Source organism: Metopolophium dirhodum, chromosome 4 (genome assembly GCF_019925205.1).
Source record: "Metopolophium dirhodum isolate CAU chromosome 4, ASM1992520v1, whole genome shotgun sequence".
NCBI classification, from domain to species: domain Eukaryota; kingdom Metazoa; phylum Arthropoda; class Insecta; order Hemiptera; family Aphididae; genus Metopolophium; species Metopolophium dirhodum.
The window spans coordinates 206,791-220,032 of record NC_083563.1 but is presented as its reverse complement, the minus strand read 5'-3'; the positions used below and the strand labels follow the sequence as shown (position 1 = coordinate 220,032).

The 13,242-nt window shown below is 27.1% G+C and overlaps 1 protein-coding gene across 3 annotated transcripts in view; it reads left to right on the top strand.

Annotated features, from left to right (window-relative positions):
- The window catches only part of LOC132942416 (neurobeachin-like protein 1), a 136,798-nt gene extending 124,221 nt beyond the window's left edge, over positions 1–12,577 (top strand). For all 3 annotated transcript variants that reach the window (XM_061010762.1, XM_061010761.1, XM_061010759.1), the window contains 14 exons: positions 2,709–2,833; positions 3,012–3,150; positions 3,754–3,913; positions 6,535–6,648; positions 6,734–6,886; positions 6,982–7,298; positions 7,410–7,541; positions 7,720–7,938; positions 8,007–8,229; positions 8,893–9,095; positions 9,186–9,376; positions 9,462–9,805; positions 9,917–10,065; positions 11,886–12,577. In XM_061010762.1, the coding sequence (XP_060866745.1) occupies positions 2,709–2,833; positions 3,012–3,150; positions 3,754–3,913; positions 6,535–6,648; positions 6,734–6,886; positions 6,982–7,298; positions 7,410–7,541; positions 7,720–7,938; positions 8,007–8,229; positions 8,893–9,095; positions 9,186–9,376; positions 9,462–9,805; positions 9,917–10,065; positions 11,886–12,024 (2,608 nt within the window). In that variant the 3' untranslated portion in view covers positions 12,025–12,577. The remainder of the gene's footprint in view (positions 1–2,708; positions 2,834–3,011; positions 3,151–3,753; positions 3,914–6,534; positions 6,649–6,733; positions 6,887–6,981; positions 7,299–7,409; positions 7,542–7,719; positions 7,939–8,006; positions 8,230–8,892; positions 9,096–9,185; positions 9,377–9,461; positions 9,806–9,916; positions 10,066–11,885) is intronic.
- Positions 12,578–13,242: the final 665 nt, after the last annotated feature.

Sequence of the window (13,242 nt, the reverse complement as noted above, 5' to 3'; positions counted from 1 at the left end):
AGTATAATATGATTATGTACTGTATAATTCCACTTTGATACGAGCGAAAAAAAATTGTGCAATGATGCCTCGTGATGTTATTTCGGCCGATGTATGGTTAGGCGTGTATAATATTATAGAGATACCTACGAGGCTACGAATGTATAATAGTAATAGTAATTAATAATATTGTCTGTCCACACTCTATATGCGATGTCCGGCTGGCAATGAAATAATGTAAATGTGATTAATTTGACGGTTATTATATATTTTACACTTATATATTATTTTATGCGTGTTATTGGAGACTCTCGCCGCGATACAAATGTTAAGTATTTTCCCATTAACGAAACGTGGTTATTTTATAGAACTTAATTGTTTTAAACCCGCGTGTCCTCATCGTGCGAAAAAAAATCAATAACTCATGTATACATTTTTTTAATATCTAGGTAATTATTTTGATAATAAATTACAACCAATATTATGGTAGATAGTCGGTATATCGAGAAAGTATTGGGAGTAATATTTTTCTCACGCATATAAATTACATATAGTTACGTACATAATATTATAGTTATTTAATAGTTGCAGTTCGTTGTGCATTTTAATTCGTATATTTTTACTGTCCCTAAAATATATAATGTACAGTATTTTACTAATATGTTTATATGTTATATTAGGTATATATTATGTACTAATAAGCTTAAAACCTATTACTTTTTATTATTACTTTTTAGTTTAAAACATTACAATTTTAGGTAGGTATAGGTAGTTGTTAAAATCTTTTTTTTTGTTATTTCTTGTTCCTACATAATAATGTCAAATTGTATTCTAATTGTAAAATGAATAAAATGACTATATACCTACTATACATATTATTCATATAGTAAAACACACGTACAATTTATTACTCAATATTTTTGTCATTAATATGATCTAAAATCAAATTATTCCATTTTAATTTGACTAAAAAATACAAATTATCTTGAGTTCGTGTTTTTAACTACTGTAACCACAATAGATAGGTACTAAGAATCTATCAATTGTATATTTTTATCGTTATTATAAATATACTAATACTTTTATATTTCTTAGTATTTACCTATTATACGGTTATTATTTTAGCTATAATTTTTTACTAATTTAAAACAGAGAATATTAGATAATATACTTGATCATTAATCCACTTTTTATTCATCCCCCCCCCCCCCCCCCCCCCAATGCATTGTTTTGCCGATAGCGTTTCAGCCGTGTCCGTTTTTATCGGTCACCGTCCAAAAGCTAATAGCCTATTAGCTTACATAGTATGTACAATGTTTTTATCAGACTTAGGCTAAAATTGTATTTAAGATGCCCCCACCCCCTCCCGTTAATATGTTCTAGATCCGCGCATGTCCAATAACGTAATTATTTGAGTGTACATGATAGTGTGATTCCCGTATATTATGACGTTATTACCGTCTATCAAAAAGTTAAAGTTCAAATATCAAAATTCCACTATGCAAAATCAAAATTGTATTAAGTATTATCTATGTTAATGTTGATATAATAAAGTTTAAGCACCTATTACTAAATTCCAAGATCAGAATATTACCAAAATATTGTCATTTTCTGATACAATTTTTACATTGTCATATTGATGAAAATATTATCCCAAAAATATTCTCATCGTAAAATGTTGGTTTAGATTTTTTAACTTATACTACCTAATCTAAACGCTGTAATTTTGATTTCAAATGGAAATTTCCGAAATGTCTCATTTTATACATACGGAGAAATTATACCTGGGTATCAGTATGACAGTGAATATCATGTCATCTTAACTGATTTGTTCACAAGTGTAATGATGGAAATATGCTTAAAATGCTATTAAACTCTGAATTTCAATCATTTCTGGTATTTATTCAACTCGAAAGACTATGCATCGATTTTAAACGACCTAGACATTCTTCCAGTCGAGGACGGAGGAATGCTAATGGTTTTTTTTACTTATTTAATAAGGCTATTATTATTGTAAGTGTAGTTAGCATCAAATATTTCAGATTCTCAACTTATAGAAATTTATTTGTTTTCCAATATTTTTTCTCTTAACTGTAAAAAATTACTTTGAAATTATTAAATAGCTCTGAAAATCATGTGTAGTTGGTACTTTTAAAAAGTTTCCCTAAGCTCAAATAAAAGATATGGAAGTGTTGAAAAAATGAAGACATTATTATGATCAAACGTGTTTATTATTTTAATCTAAACTTCGTTATAATCACTTTTTAAATCTGATGATTAAGATGATTTAATAACATAATACCCCCCTCCCCACTGACAGCCTTTACCCACCCGATATCTGTATTAGCTATTTATCTAACTTTTATTAATTAATTAACTTATCATTTCTGATTAATTTACTTTTGTTTTGACTAATCGATTTTTGTCAATTCACTATGTATGCTCTGATAATTGTAACATCTACAGTATAGGTAATATTATTTAGCTATAGTTTGAAGCGTTTTAATTAGTATAATATACAAATCAAATAATATACATTATTAGGTAGTGTTAGTATTTTTTACTTGTATGTATATTATTCAAATGCATTCTATGATTATTAATTTGATGATTAATTAAGTGTTACAAATAATGGGTCTTTTGGTCATGTATACGCGTGGATATAAAAGATATTTCTACTTGGTGGTTAGAGTTTTTCTTTTATAATTTAACTTGATTTGTTATTTTAGGTCGACCACGGAACGTCACTGGATTTTATCACAACACGAAAATTATTCTAGAATGCGGCTCAAACTTTGTCCCAACTATCATTTTGACAACCATCAGAATGCTAGTAATTTGAGAGATAACGCCGGTAAATAATATACTATGACAGTTTTTTAAAAAAAAATTGCCTAAATTTGAAAAAAATTTATATTTTTTTAATGCATGCTTGACATGATTAATGATATTTGACATGTTATTTCTATGAAATTAACTCTGAACTGTATATTATTTTCATAATATAATTTCAATTGTATCGTTATATGTAGGGGGTGGTATTAAATGTATGATGGATTGTCCGGAAATACCGCCTTGCATGCCACAAGTGGCCGTTCGAAGTTTGGTAGAAGAAGACGGTGAAATGTTACCCGATGAAGATATAGCTTCATATAAAATGAATTATCCAGAGTAAATATATTTGAAAATTTTTATTTTTTGTTGCTAATTGTATATTTTGATTCATTTATTGAGTGTCGAAGTGTATGTTACTTAAAATATTTAATTTCATTTTTTAATAATTTAACACTGGACATAATATTATAATGTTACATTAAAAGTTACACTTACTAGTTACTATATACAATTTAACAACAAATTATGTGTAGATTAATTTAATAACTAGTTTTTTTTTAGCAAAATAAGTCCTAGAAAAATGTAGAGTACCTAGTTATTATTAATTTTTAAACAATATGTCTTTTTATTTAAAATACTTTATTGTTCTCTATAAATTTACATTTTCTAAGGTTAAATATATTTTTAAAAATTAAAAAATTAAAAACTTAATAATCAAGACTTAGGATTTCCTTAATATGTGCCTTTACGAGTTTATCTACTTACTTTAAATTGCTTTAATTACTTACTTATTCAATTATTGTTTTTAAATATAAATTAAACATTTTCACGAATTTTGATTTATTCTTGAAAATAGTAATTATTTCTATAAAATATGTTTCGTTAAATAACTTATAATTTTAATAATGATTACCTATTGATTTTTTTTATACTTTTTAGGGAGGACAATGAACGAAAAGAAAAGTTGGTTATATCAGTTGACTGTCAATTAGTTACTTTGATGAGTGTAATAAAAGGACGATTAGTCATATCGACAACACATGCGTACTTCCATGATTTAACCCCGATCACGGAGGATTGCGATAGGCATGACTTTAAGGTAGGAAATTAATATTGGTTATACCTATAAAATATTTATCTTAACCAAAATTGGAATTTTGGTCGTACAATATAATATATTATATATACCCCATATAACCTATTATATACTTAGGACAAAATTAGGACTTTTTATATTCATATTTCCTTAATGTCTTAACCAAAAAAACATGTATAACCTAATTTGAATCATACATTTTTTATAATATAATTTTTATGTTAAAATACAACTATGCATAATGTGTGAATTTACTATAGGTACAATTTAAATTATGCTACAGCATTTTACAGTACTTACATAAATATGAATATATTAATTGTCTTTGAGATAATATCATTAAATTCTAATGATGAATTATAAAAATAAAACATGGTTTAGAAAATTAAGTATATAATTAGTATTAGCTGGTATACAAATAATATAATATTAAAATGTTCAATAATTATACTATGTACATATTGTATTTAAAAATATTAATTAAGGTTTAATGATAGAATATTCAACATTTAAATATGATGATACTATAAATTTCACCTATAAATATTTAATACTTTAGGCCACAAAATCGGACTTTTATATGAGTGTACTATCGGAGAAACATTTTTTTAATTAAATACACAATCTTCTATCGTTAATACTGGATTTAATAAACTGCGCAAATTTAAAAACACCAATAAAATAGTTTAATTATTAAGCATTATATTTTTAGAAAACATATTTAACTGGAAAGAAAAACATTTTATTATTTTACAAAAATAATATATTATTTATATTTATTGAACTAAGTTGTTATAGAATTAAAATTAAAATAAGTAACAACACATTGCATATTAATATATGATAAGTAATTATTTGAATTAAATACTAAGTAGATAATATAATATCCATATAAGTTATATGTATATTATTATATATGCTCGTACAATATTATAGTGTACTTATATTTTGTGAATAAGTTTTAAATTATAATGATATAAATAGTCATTTTTATACAAATTTCTTCAAATAAATAACTGTAGATATTGGATATATATATATTAGTTTCTTTAAAATTGTAAAAATCTGTTTTGTTGTTTCTTGCGTTTTATGGAACTTGAACAGATTAATTAAATATTTAAATAGTAAAGTAAACGTAAACTGTCGTTAATGTCTATTTTGTATTATTAACAGAAAATAATAATTAACCAATAGTTACAAATAAAACCAAAAACCATTTATCTACATTTAATCAATTGGCTAAAATGTTTAGAACACAATCGATTTAAGTTGTTGAATAACGCAGTAATTTAATGGGACAATAATTGTATGATTTTCTTTTTAAATACAAGTGCGCACATCGTATGACTCTTTGCGACAGTGAAATGTACAACCGGACATCGTTTATTCATCGGAGTGCTAATTATTGGCAACACAATATTGTTTGCCATGTCCTTGTGTCTAGTGAAAGTAATGCGTATCATTGTATCAAATTATACAACCCAAATTGTTCAAATTGGATCGTATTATTAGATTCATATATTTTCAGCTGCTGATACATACTTCACTAAATAACTATCAAGTAGATATGTTTCGGGTGTATCAAAGACTCTGTATAATATATTACATGTCACCTGTAACTAATTTTAAAATAAGACCTCTTATTGTTGAATAATAATAATCGTTTTTAGTTGCATTCAGTTGTCAATATTTGAAATATATGGTGGTGCGTTTTGCTATACCTAAAAATGGTCGAGACCATTTTCGACCAAAAACGTAACCTTCCCTTTTCGACCGATTCACTTTTCGGCCAAAACAAAAAGTTCAATAATAATTGATATTATATACTTTAAGTCTTTATGTTATACTTATAGGAAATAATTTAATATAATTTAATAATTTAATATATTCCTAAGTTGTATAAAAAAATTTATAATATAAAATTGTTGCGAATAATTAATGATGTGTATAATATATTAAACAATAAAATAATATATAATATTTGTAAAATGATTGCAAATATAATTTTGAAAATTATTTAAAGTATCAAATGCATACAATTTATAAAATATATAAATAAAATATAATAATAATTATAGTATATATAATTATTGACAAATTCTAACTTATACTTTTGATAATTTTCAAAATTATATTTTATTTTATTTTTTAATATAATATTAAATACTAGCTATTACTATTATATTTAATAATTATTGATAACAATTTCATATTACCTATTATAATGATTATTATTTATTTATATATTTTTTTATAAAACTTAAACATAATAAATATTTAATAAGTTTCTATAAGTATAACATAAAAATCTAAAGTATATAATATAAATTATTATTGAACTTTTTGTTTTGGCGGGAAAGTGAATCGGCCGAAAAGGGAAGAATACGATTTTGGTCAAAAAGGAATCGACCTTTTTTAAATTTAGTCGAAAAGGGAAGGGTACATTTTTGGTAGAAAACGGCGATGCCCCTAAAAACATTTGATAAATAATATTTTAAATCACATTAAAATTAAACATAATATCATGATAATAATATAATATTATTATTTATGTTTTTGAATTACAATTTTAAACAACTGTCATAATTTAATATTTATTGATAATAAGACCTGTTTATTTTTAGTGGTCTATGACAAAACTGAGAGACGTATATTTACGACGATACAATCTACGAAGAAGCGCTTTGGAATTTTTCCTAATGGATCAATCAAATTATTTTCTAAACTTTACAACAAAGGTAAAACATTATACAAACTTATATTGCCAACAACGTATTAGCATTTTTAAACGCGTACCTATATTATTCTTTTTATGATTTTAAGATTCGTTTGAAAGTGTTGACTTCGATTTATAGCGTGCATCCACCTAATTTTTCATTTAACAGCAGTCGACACCCACAAGACCTTTTACGAAAATCTGGCTGTACTCAGAAGTGGGTTAATAGAGAAATTTCAAACTTTGAATATTTAATGCAAGTAAGTCTACTACTGTCTACTGTATAGCGTCAGTAGGTTTATCGTTTATTATAATCAAATGTATGATTCAACTAATAATTATTTTGTACGCCCAGCTGAATACCATAGCAGGACGCACTTACAATGATCTGTCACAATACCCAGTATTCCCGTGGGTGCTAGCTGATTATAAATCTGAGGAACTAGATTTGAACGATCCAAAAACATTCAGAGACCTATCTCGACCAGTGGGCGTTGTGAATCCTAACAATGAGGCTGACGTACAAGCCAAGTACAGAAACTTTGAGGACCCGAATGGCGTTATCGGGAAATTTCATTATGGTACACACTATTCAAATTCTGCCGGTGTTCTTCATTATTTGGTTAGGGTTGAACCGTTTACTTCTCTGCATATCGAGCTTCAAAGCGGAAGGTTCACTTTATTTATTTATAAATATAAAATTAGTTCACGTATTATTATTATTATTATTATTGTGACATTATTACCGAAAAAAAATAACAATATATTTGAAAAATATTCTAGATTCGATGTGGCTGATCGCCAGTTCCATTCCATCGCGCAAACTTGGAAGCTTTTAATGGATACGCCGAATGATGTCAAAGAACTGATCCCGGAATTTTTCTTTTTCCCCGAATTCTTAAAAAATATGAACAAGTAAGTTTTTTTAAAAATGTATTTTAATTTTTAAGTATTAAACAAATATTTAAAATATAAATACTATAAGAAATATCGATGAGGTAAAATAGCAACTATATCAAAGTGGGTATTTTTGCAAGTAGGTTCTGAAATTGCGAAATTAAATTAATATTGTTTCAAATCAAATATATAATAGATTTGATTTGGGTCGCTTACAATCATCTAAAGTAAGAATCGGTGACGTTATTCTTCCTCCTTGGGCGGACAGTCCCGAAGACTTCATATACAAACACCGAAAGGCTTTGGAATCTGAATATGTGTCGAATCATCTTCACGAGTGGATCGATTTAATATTCGGATACAAGCAAAAAGGTCAAGCTGCAGTAGATGCTATGAACGTTTTCTATTACTGCAGGTGACTTTAACGACGTCAAATATATTTTCATAATCCATCATCTAACGTATAAAATGTGTGTTATATAGTTACGAAGGAGCCGTTGATCTAGACGCGATTGTCGATCCCATAGAAAGAGAAGCAGTAGAAGGCATGATCAATAATTTTGGACAAACCCCGAGTCAATTGCTAAAAGAACCTCACCCACTAAGACTACCATTGGACAAAGCGTTAGAAAAAATGATGAAATCGGACCACAAAAAGCCAGATCTTACAATGATGCTGTCTGAGTTGTCCACGTTTTACGTTGAGGTACCTTCAATAATTATTATAACGCTAAAGCAATACCAAAAAGTCCAAGGCTGGGCAAGTTAATGATTTTTTTTTAACTCAATTAAGTTATGTTAATATGTACCAATAACAAAAAGTTAAAAATTAAAAGTGAGTTTAACTCTAGGTTACCTCAGTTAAGTTAAAAGTTAATACACACTCTTTGTTAACTTTTTATTAAGTTAAAAAAAGTTAATTTGTTTATACAACGCTAGCGTACTTAATTTTTTTCCAACTCAAAATTAAATTATAGGATATAGTGTTAATACTTCATACAGTAATTACATATAAGTTAGATTCGAATGATATACATTTTTAACTTTAAGCAATTCACGATACATATTTTTTGACATGTAAACGAAATAGACTGAAATAGTGAAATATTATAAAATTAAAAACAAAATAAATTAACTTAACTTATTTCTTAAATGAAAAATTAATTCGTTAATTTCACGTTAATTAAGAAAGAAATTTAGTAAGTTAACAGTTAAGTTAATGAAAAGCCAAAAGTAACTAGTTTCGTTAAAAAGTTAAAATTAAATTAACTTTTTAACTTAACTTTAACTTTTTAACTAGTTAATGGTCCAGCCTTGCCAAAAACTACAATATAGTTACGCTAACTGTGAAAATACGCTTTGTTTATAGATAACAGACAATAAACACCCAATGGTATTTTTGAGTCCACCTCGGTCGGGGACTAAAGGTTTATTACAGACGTTCATGACTGACGATACATTGGTAACAGTGTGTGATAACTCTTTGATAGGCAGGCACTCGTGGTTACCATACGACAGACATTCCAATAAGGGATTCACGCTTGAAGTGGACCAATCGCACATTTTGCTTAAGTAAATTAAATTTTTATTAATTATTAGGTTTATGTTTGCTTCTGGTAGAATACGATAATACTGTTGATTGCTTTTGTTTTTCCCTTACAGGGGCAAAAAAGACCCGAACGCGTATCCAATGAGATCATCCTCGTACCATCCGTCCGTAGAAATGAACAGTCACCTGTTTGCCGTGTCGCACGACGCCAAATATTTGTTCACCGCTGGTCATTGGGACTATAGCGTGAAAACGTTCAGTTTCTCGAAAAACAAATACGTATCATCTGTCATAAGACACTTTGGTAAATATACCACGGACGACTACTTAACCAGAGTGATATAGACACGTATAGTTATCATGTCGATGTTTTAATTTAAATTTTTCAGACGTTGTGACGTGCTTGGCATTAGACTCCTGCGGGTGGTACATGATAAGTGGCTCGAGGGATTGTACTTCAGTCGTGTGGGATGTTTCGAATGCAAACAACACAAATCCAAAGCCGTTCCAAACTCTTCTGGGCCATGATTTGCCCGTTACCTGTGTGGCAATTGCTACTGAACTGGATATGGCCGTGTCTGGTTCACAAGATGGCACCGTTAATGTGTACAGCATACACCAAGGGCTTTTGGTTCACTGTCTCACCCCTCTGGGATGTGTTTCCCCTCCGTCCATCATAACATTCATAGCAATTTCATTTCAAGGACATATCGCTTTTTCGTCCAAAGATAAAGTACGTATCGATTTATCAGAACTTGAGTGTGGGTATTACTTACGCATAGTATACCCACATACGTTGATCATTCAAAATACATTTTTATTGCTTTAATAATTATTGTTTTAGAAAAACCATTCCGTCCATGTATTCAGCTGCAACGGTGACAATTTAGGTTCAAAATACGTTGCTGCTCAAGTGACTGGTATTACAACTATAGGCGACTGTTTAGTGGTGGTCGACGATGCAGGAGATCTAACGCTAAGCAGACTATTAGGGTGAGGATTAGGAATGCTTAAAATTACTTAATACGCATATTGATAAAAATGTAAAAACTGTTAGTATACAAACCAATACCGCTAGGTTTCAATAAATATTTAAGTTTTTATTTAATTAATATTATGGTAGAAAATCAATTTGAAAACAGTAGCGAATTGCTAAGTACTTTCGTTATAGTTAAACATACAATTTTTAAACAAAAATAAATAAAGACAAGAGGTCTGAGGAGGTGTTATAATGTTGTTAAAATTATACATTTTAACTATTAATTATATTACCTTGAAAAATATGTTTTATATAAAAATAACTATAAAAAAGTGTTTTAAGTAGAATGTTGGTAATTTGGTAAACTACTAATTTTTAAGGAGTTACATATAGGCAATTACAATGACATTTTAAGAAAAATGTTAGCTTAATAAATTATTAGTCACTCAGTAATATTGATGAATCAAATTACATCTCTTCGGTTATTGCGCTTTGAGTCCATACGTATAAATTATTTTTTAATTGTACTTTTCTAAAAGTACAGTGTGGGTTCCTTTATTTGTTTTGTGAATTTTATCATTAGTGTTTATTTTGTAATTTTATTACAGTAAGTAGATATTACACAATTGCTAAGTTTTAATTTTTGGTTAATTGACTGTAATTGAACATGAGTGGTATCAGAACAATACATTATAAATAGTACCTATATTAGGTTTAAGAAATACATTTTATAATCAATCAATACTCTATAGTAGTATGTAGCTGCTTTAATATTAAATTGACAACTTATAAAATATAGTTAATTGTTATATAACTCCACTTCAAACAATACAATATAGTTTTCAACACATGATTGCTGTAAAAACAATAAAACATTATAATATAAACGCTCAATTTTTTTAACCAAAAAATAAAAATAATAATAATTTTCCTGTCCTCAAGCAACATTTTCATTAATATATCTTTAGATTTAAACATATTTTTAATGTTTTCAAAGTGTTTAGTGTTTACAAATCCATAAAAAATGTTTATATTTGTAGTTTAAATGTTATAATCCGTCTCTTTTTTCAAAGCGTCTTCATAGATTATATGAAATAAAATTTCGGTCACGTTTTTCATCACGTTATATATACAGTGGTGATGACAAGTTCATAACTGCCCTGTACGTACACTATATTATCATTATGATCTAAAGGCAAATTAAATTTGAAAATAATCAACTTAAAACCCCGTGTAAAGTGTTATGAATGAAACTAATGTCTCGAACTCAACAAGTTGTTATTTCTACAGCGTATTATCATTTTTTATTGCTGTTGTTTTATTAAAGTAATCACATTACACATAACCTAGTTTGTTGACTTAAATAAAAATTTTTTACATTAACAAAATATTGGTGAAAGCATGATCATCAATTCTACGATATCAAAAATCGTAAACAAATAACAGAAGATTTATAATATTTTAATATAAATAGAACATATTATTATGATTAGGTAATAAAGTAGGTAGAGAGACAATTATTTATGATACTACTTTAATGGTATAGGCACAAGGCAACGATCCCGTGTGGCCTCTTGCTGCCAACTTTAATGAGCTACACATTTTAAGAAGTGGCAATCTTTAGAAATGGTAAACCCTAAGTCTATCGTGTTCCTAATTTTAAGCTAAGCTCGACATGTTAATATCCCATAACTCGATGACAACGTGTTGGTGGTCTTGCCTATAAATATATATGTATATACATAATACTAATATACATAATAATATATTATTAATAAAATAATAATAGTTTTTCTCTGTTATTTTAACGAAAACATTCGAACTTTTCTTACAGTCTGCATCCGGTCTACGACGTCCCACTACACGTTCCTATTCAAACGGTGGTGGCAACGCCAGGTAACACGCACTTGTTGGCGCCGCTGAGGGATGGAAAGATCGTCGTAATCGGATTGCCAAATTCAAGCAACAATTGATCGTCGTTGCGGCAACTCTTATCGGTCGAATCAATTTCAAATAATAACATTATAATATCGTCTTAACGATAGTCATTTTATTATTTTTTAACTATTATTATTATTATTATAAACATTTTTACTCTTGTTGTATAAAACGTTAGTTCGTTTTTAGTTTTACATTGTATTAACAACTTGTATTCATTATTTTATTTTTATTATTATTATTATTATGATATATAATACCTAATAATATTATTTTATAAGACATAATATAAATGTAATCGATTTGCCAAATATTATAGATAAACACGTATTTTCTCAATTGTATTGCTCATATGTACATACTACATATAATTATATGTTCGATGGTGACTTAATTCAATTTTTTTTAGGTGCTAATATCAATATCAACAACTATCATCAATAATTATTATTTTATTATGTATTACAATTAATTCTTATTCTTATTATATAGTTTTCGGGTATATGGTTCAAAATTTATACGGAATAATAATATTATTATGATTATTATTATTATTATTATTATTTGTTAGTGTATTGTTACGTAGATTTTGTTATTGTGATTTAATTGTAATTGTATCATTATTTTAAGTATTAAATTAAAAGTATCGTTTTCTTCAAAATTGCGTTGTGTGTGAATTTTATAATTATTTTAATATTTACTCCTTTTAATGGTTCTTATACAACTTTTATACTAACACTTTTTTTTAAACTAATAAAACAACTATATAAATATATTAATATAAAATTAATAAAAAAATACCTATTTTTTTTGTTTCAATATTATTGGTATTATTGCATTAAAGTCATTTATTTTACTATTTGTAAACAGTAATACAGTATAGGTTGAATTTATTTTTCCATAAACATTGCATTTGAAAATGTCATTGTGTTTTAAAGTTTTAAGTACCCGAGTATATAATATTTTTGAATTACAATAAAATATCAAAAATCGTTATTCTTTATTTCATTATCATCTAATTTTGCCTAAATTTGAACTTACCATGTCTATATGAAAAAAAAAATGTGTTTACATAAAATTATTATATTGAGAATTTTGATAATCTTGTGTGTATTATGACTTATGAGAAACCTTGTTTTAAATTTTGAAATTAAAAAATCTACTTTTTTTGAAAGATGGTTTAAGAAGATTATTAGTTTATTATGAAGACAAAAAGACGATTTCAAAGGAGTTAAATATAGGCAAATATCATT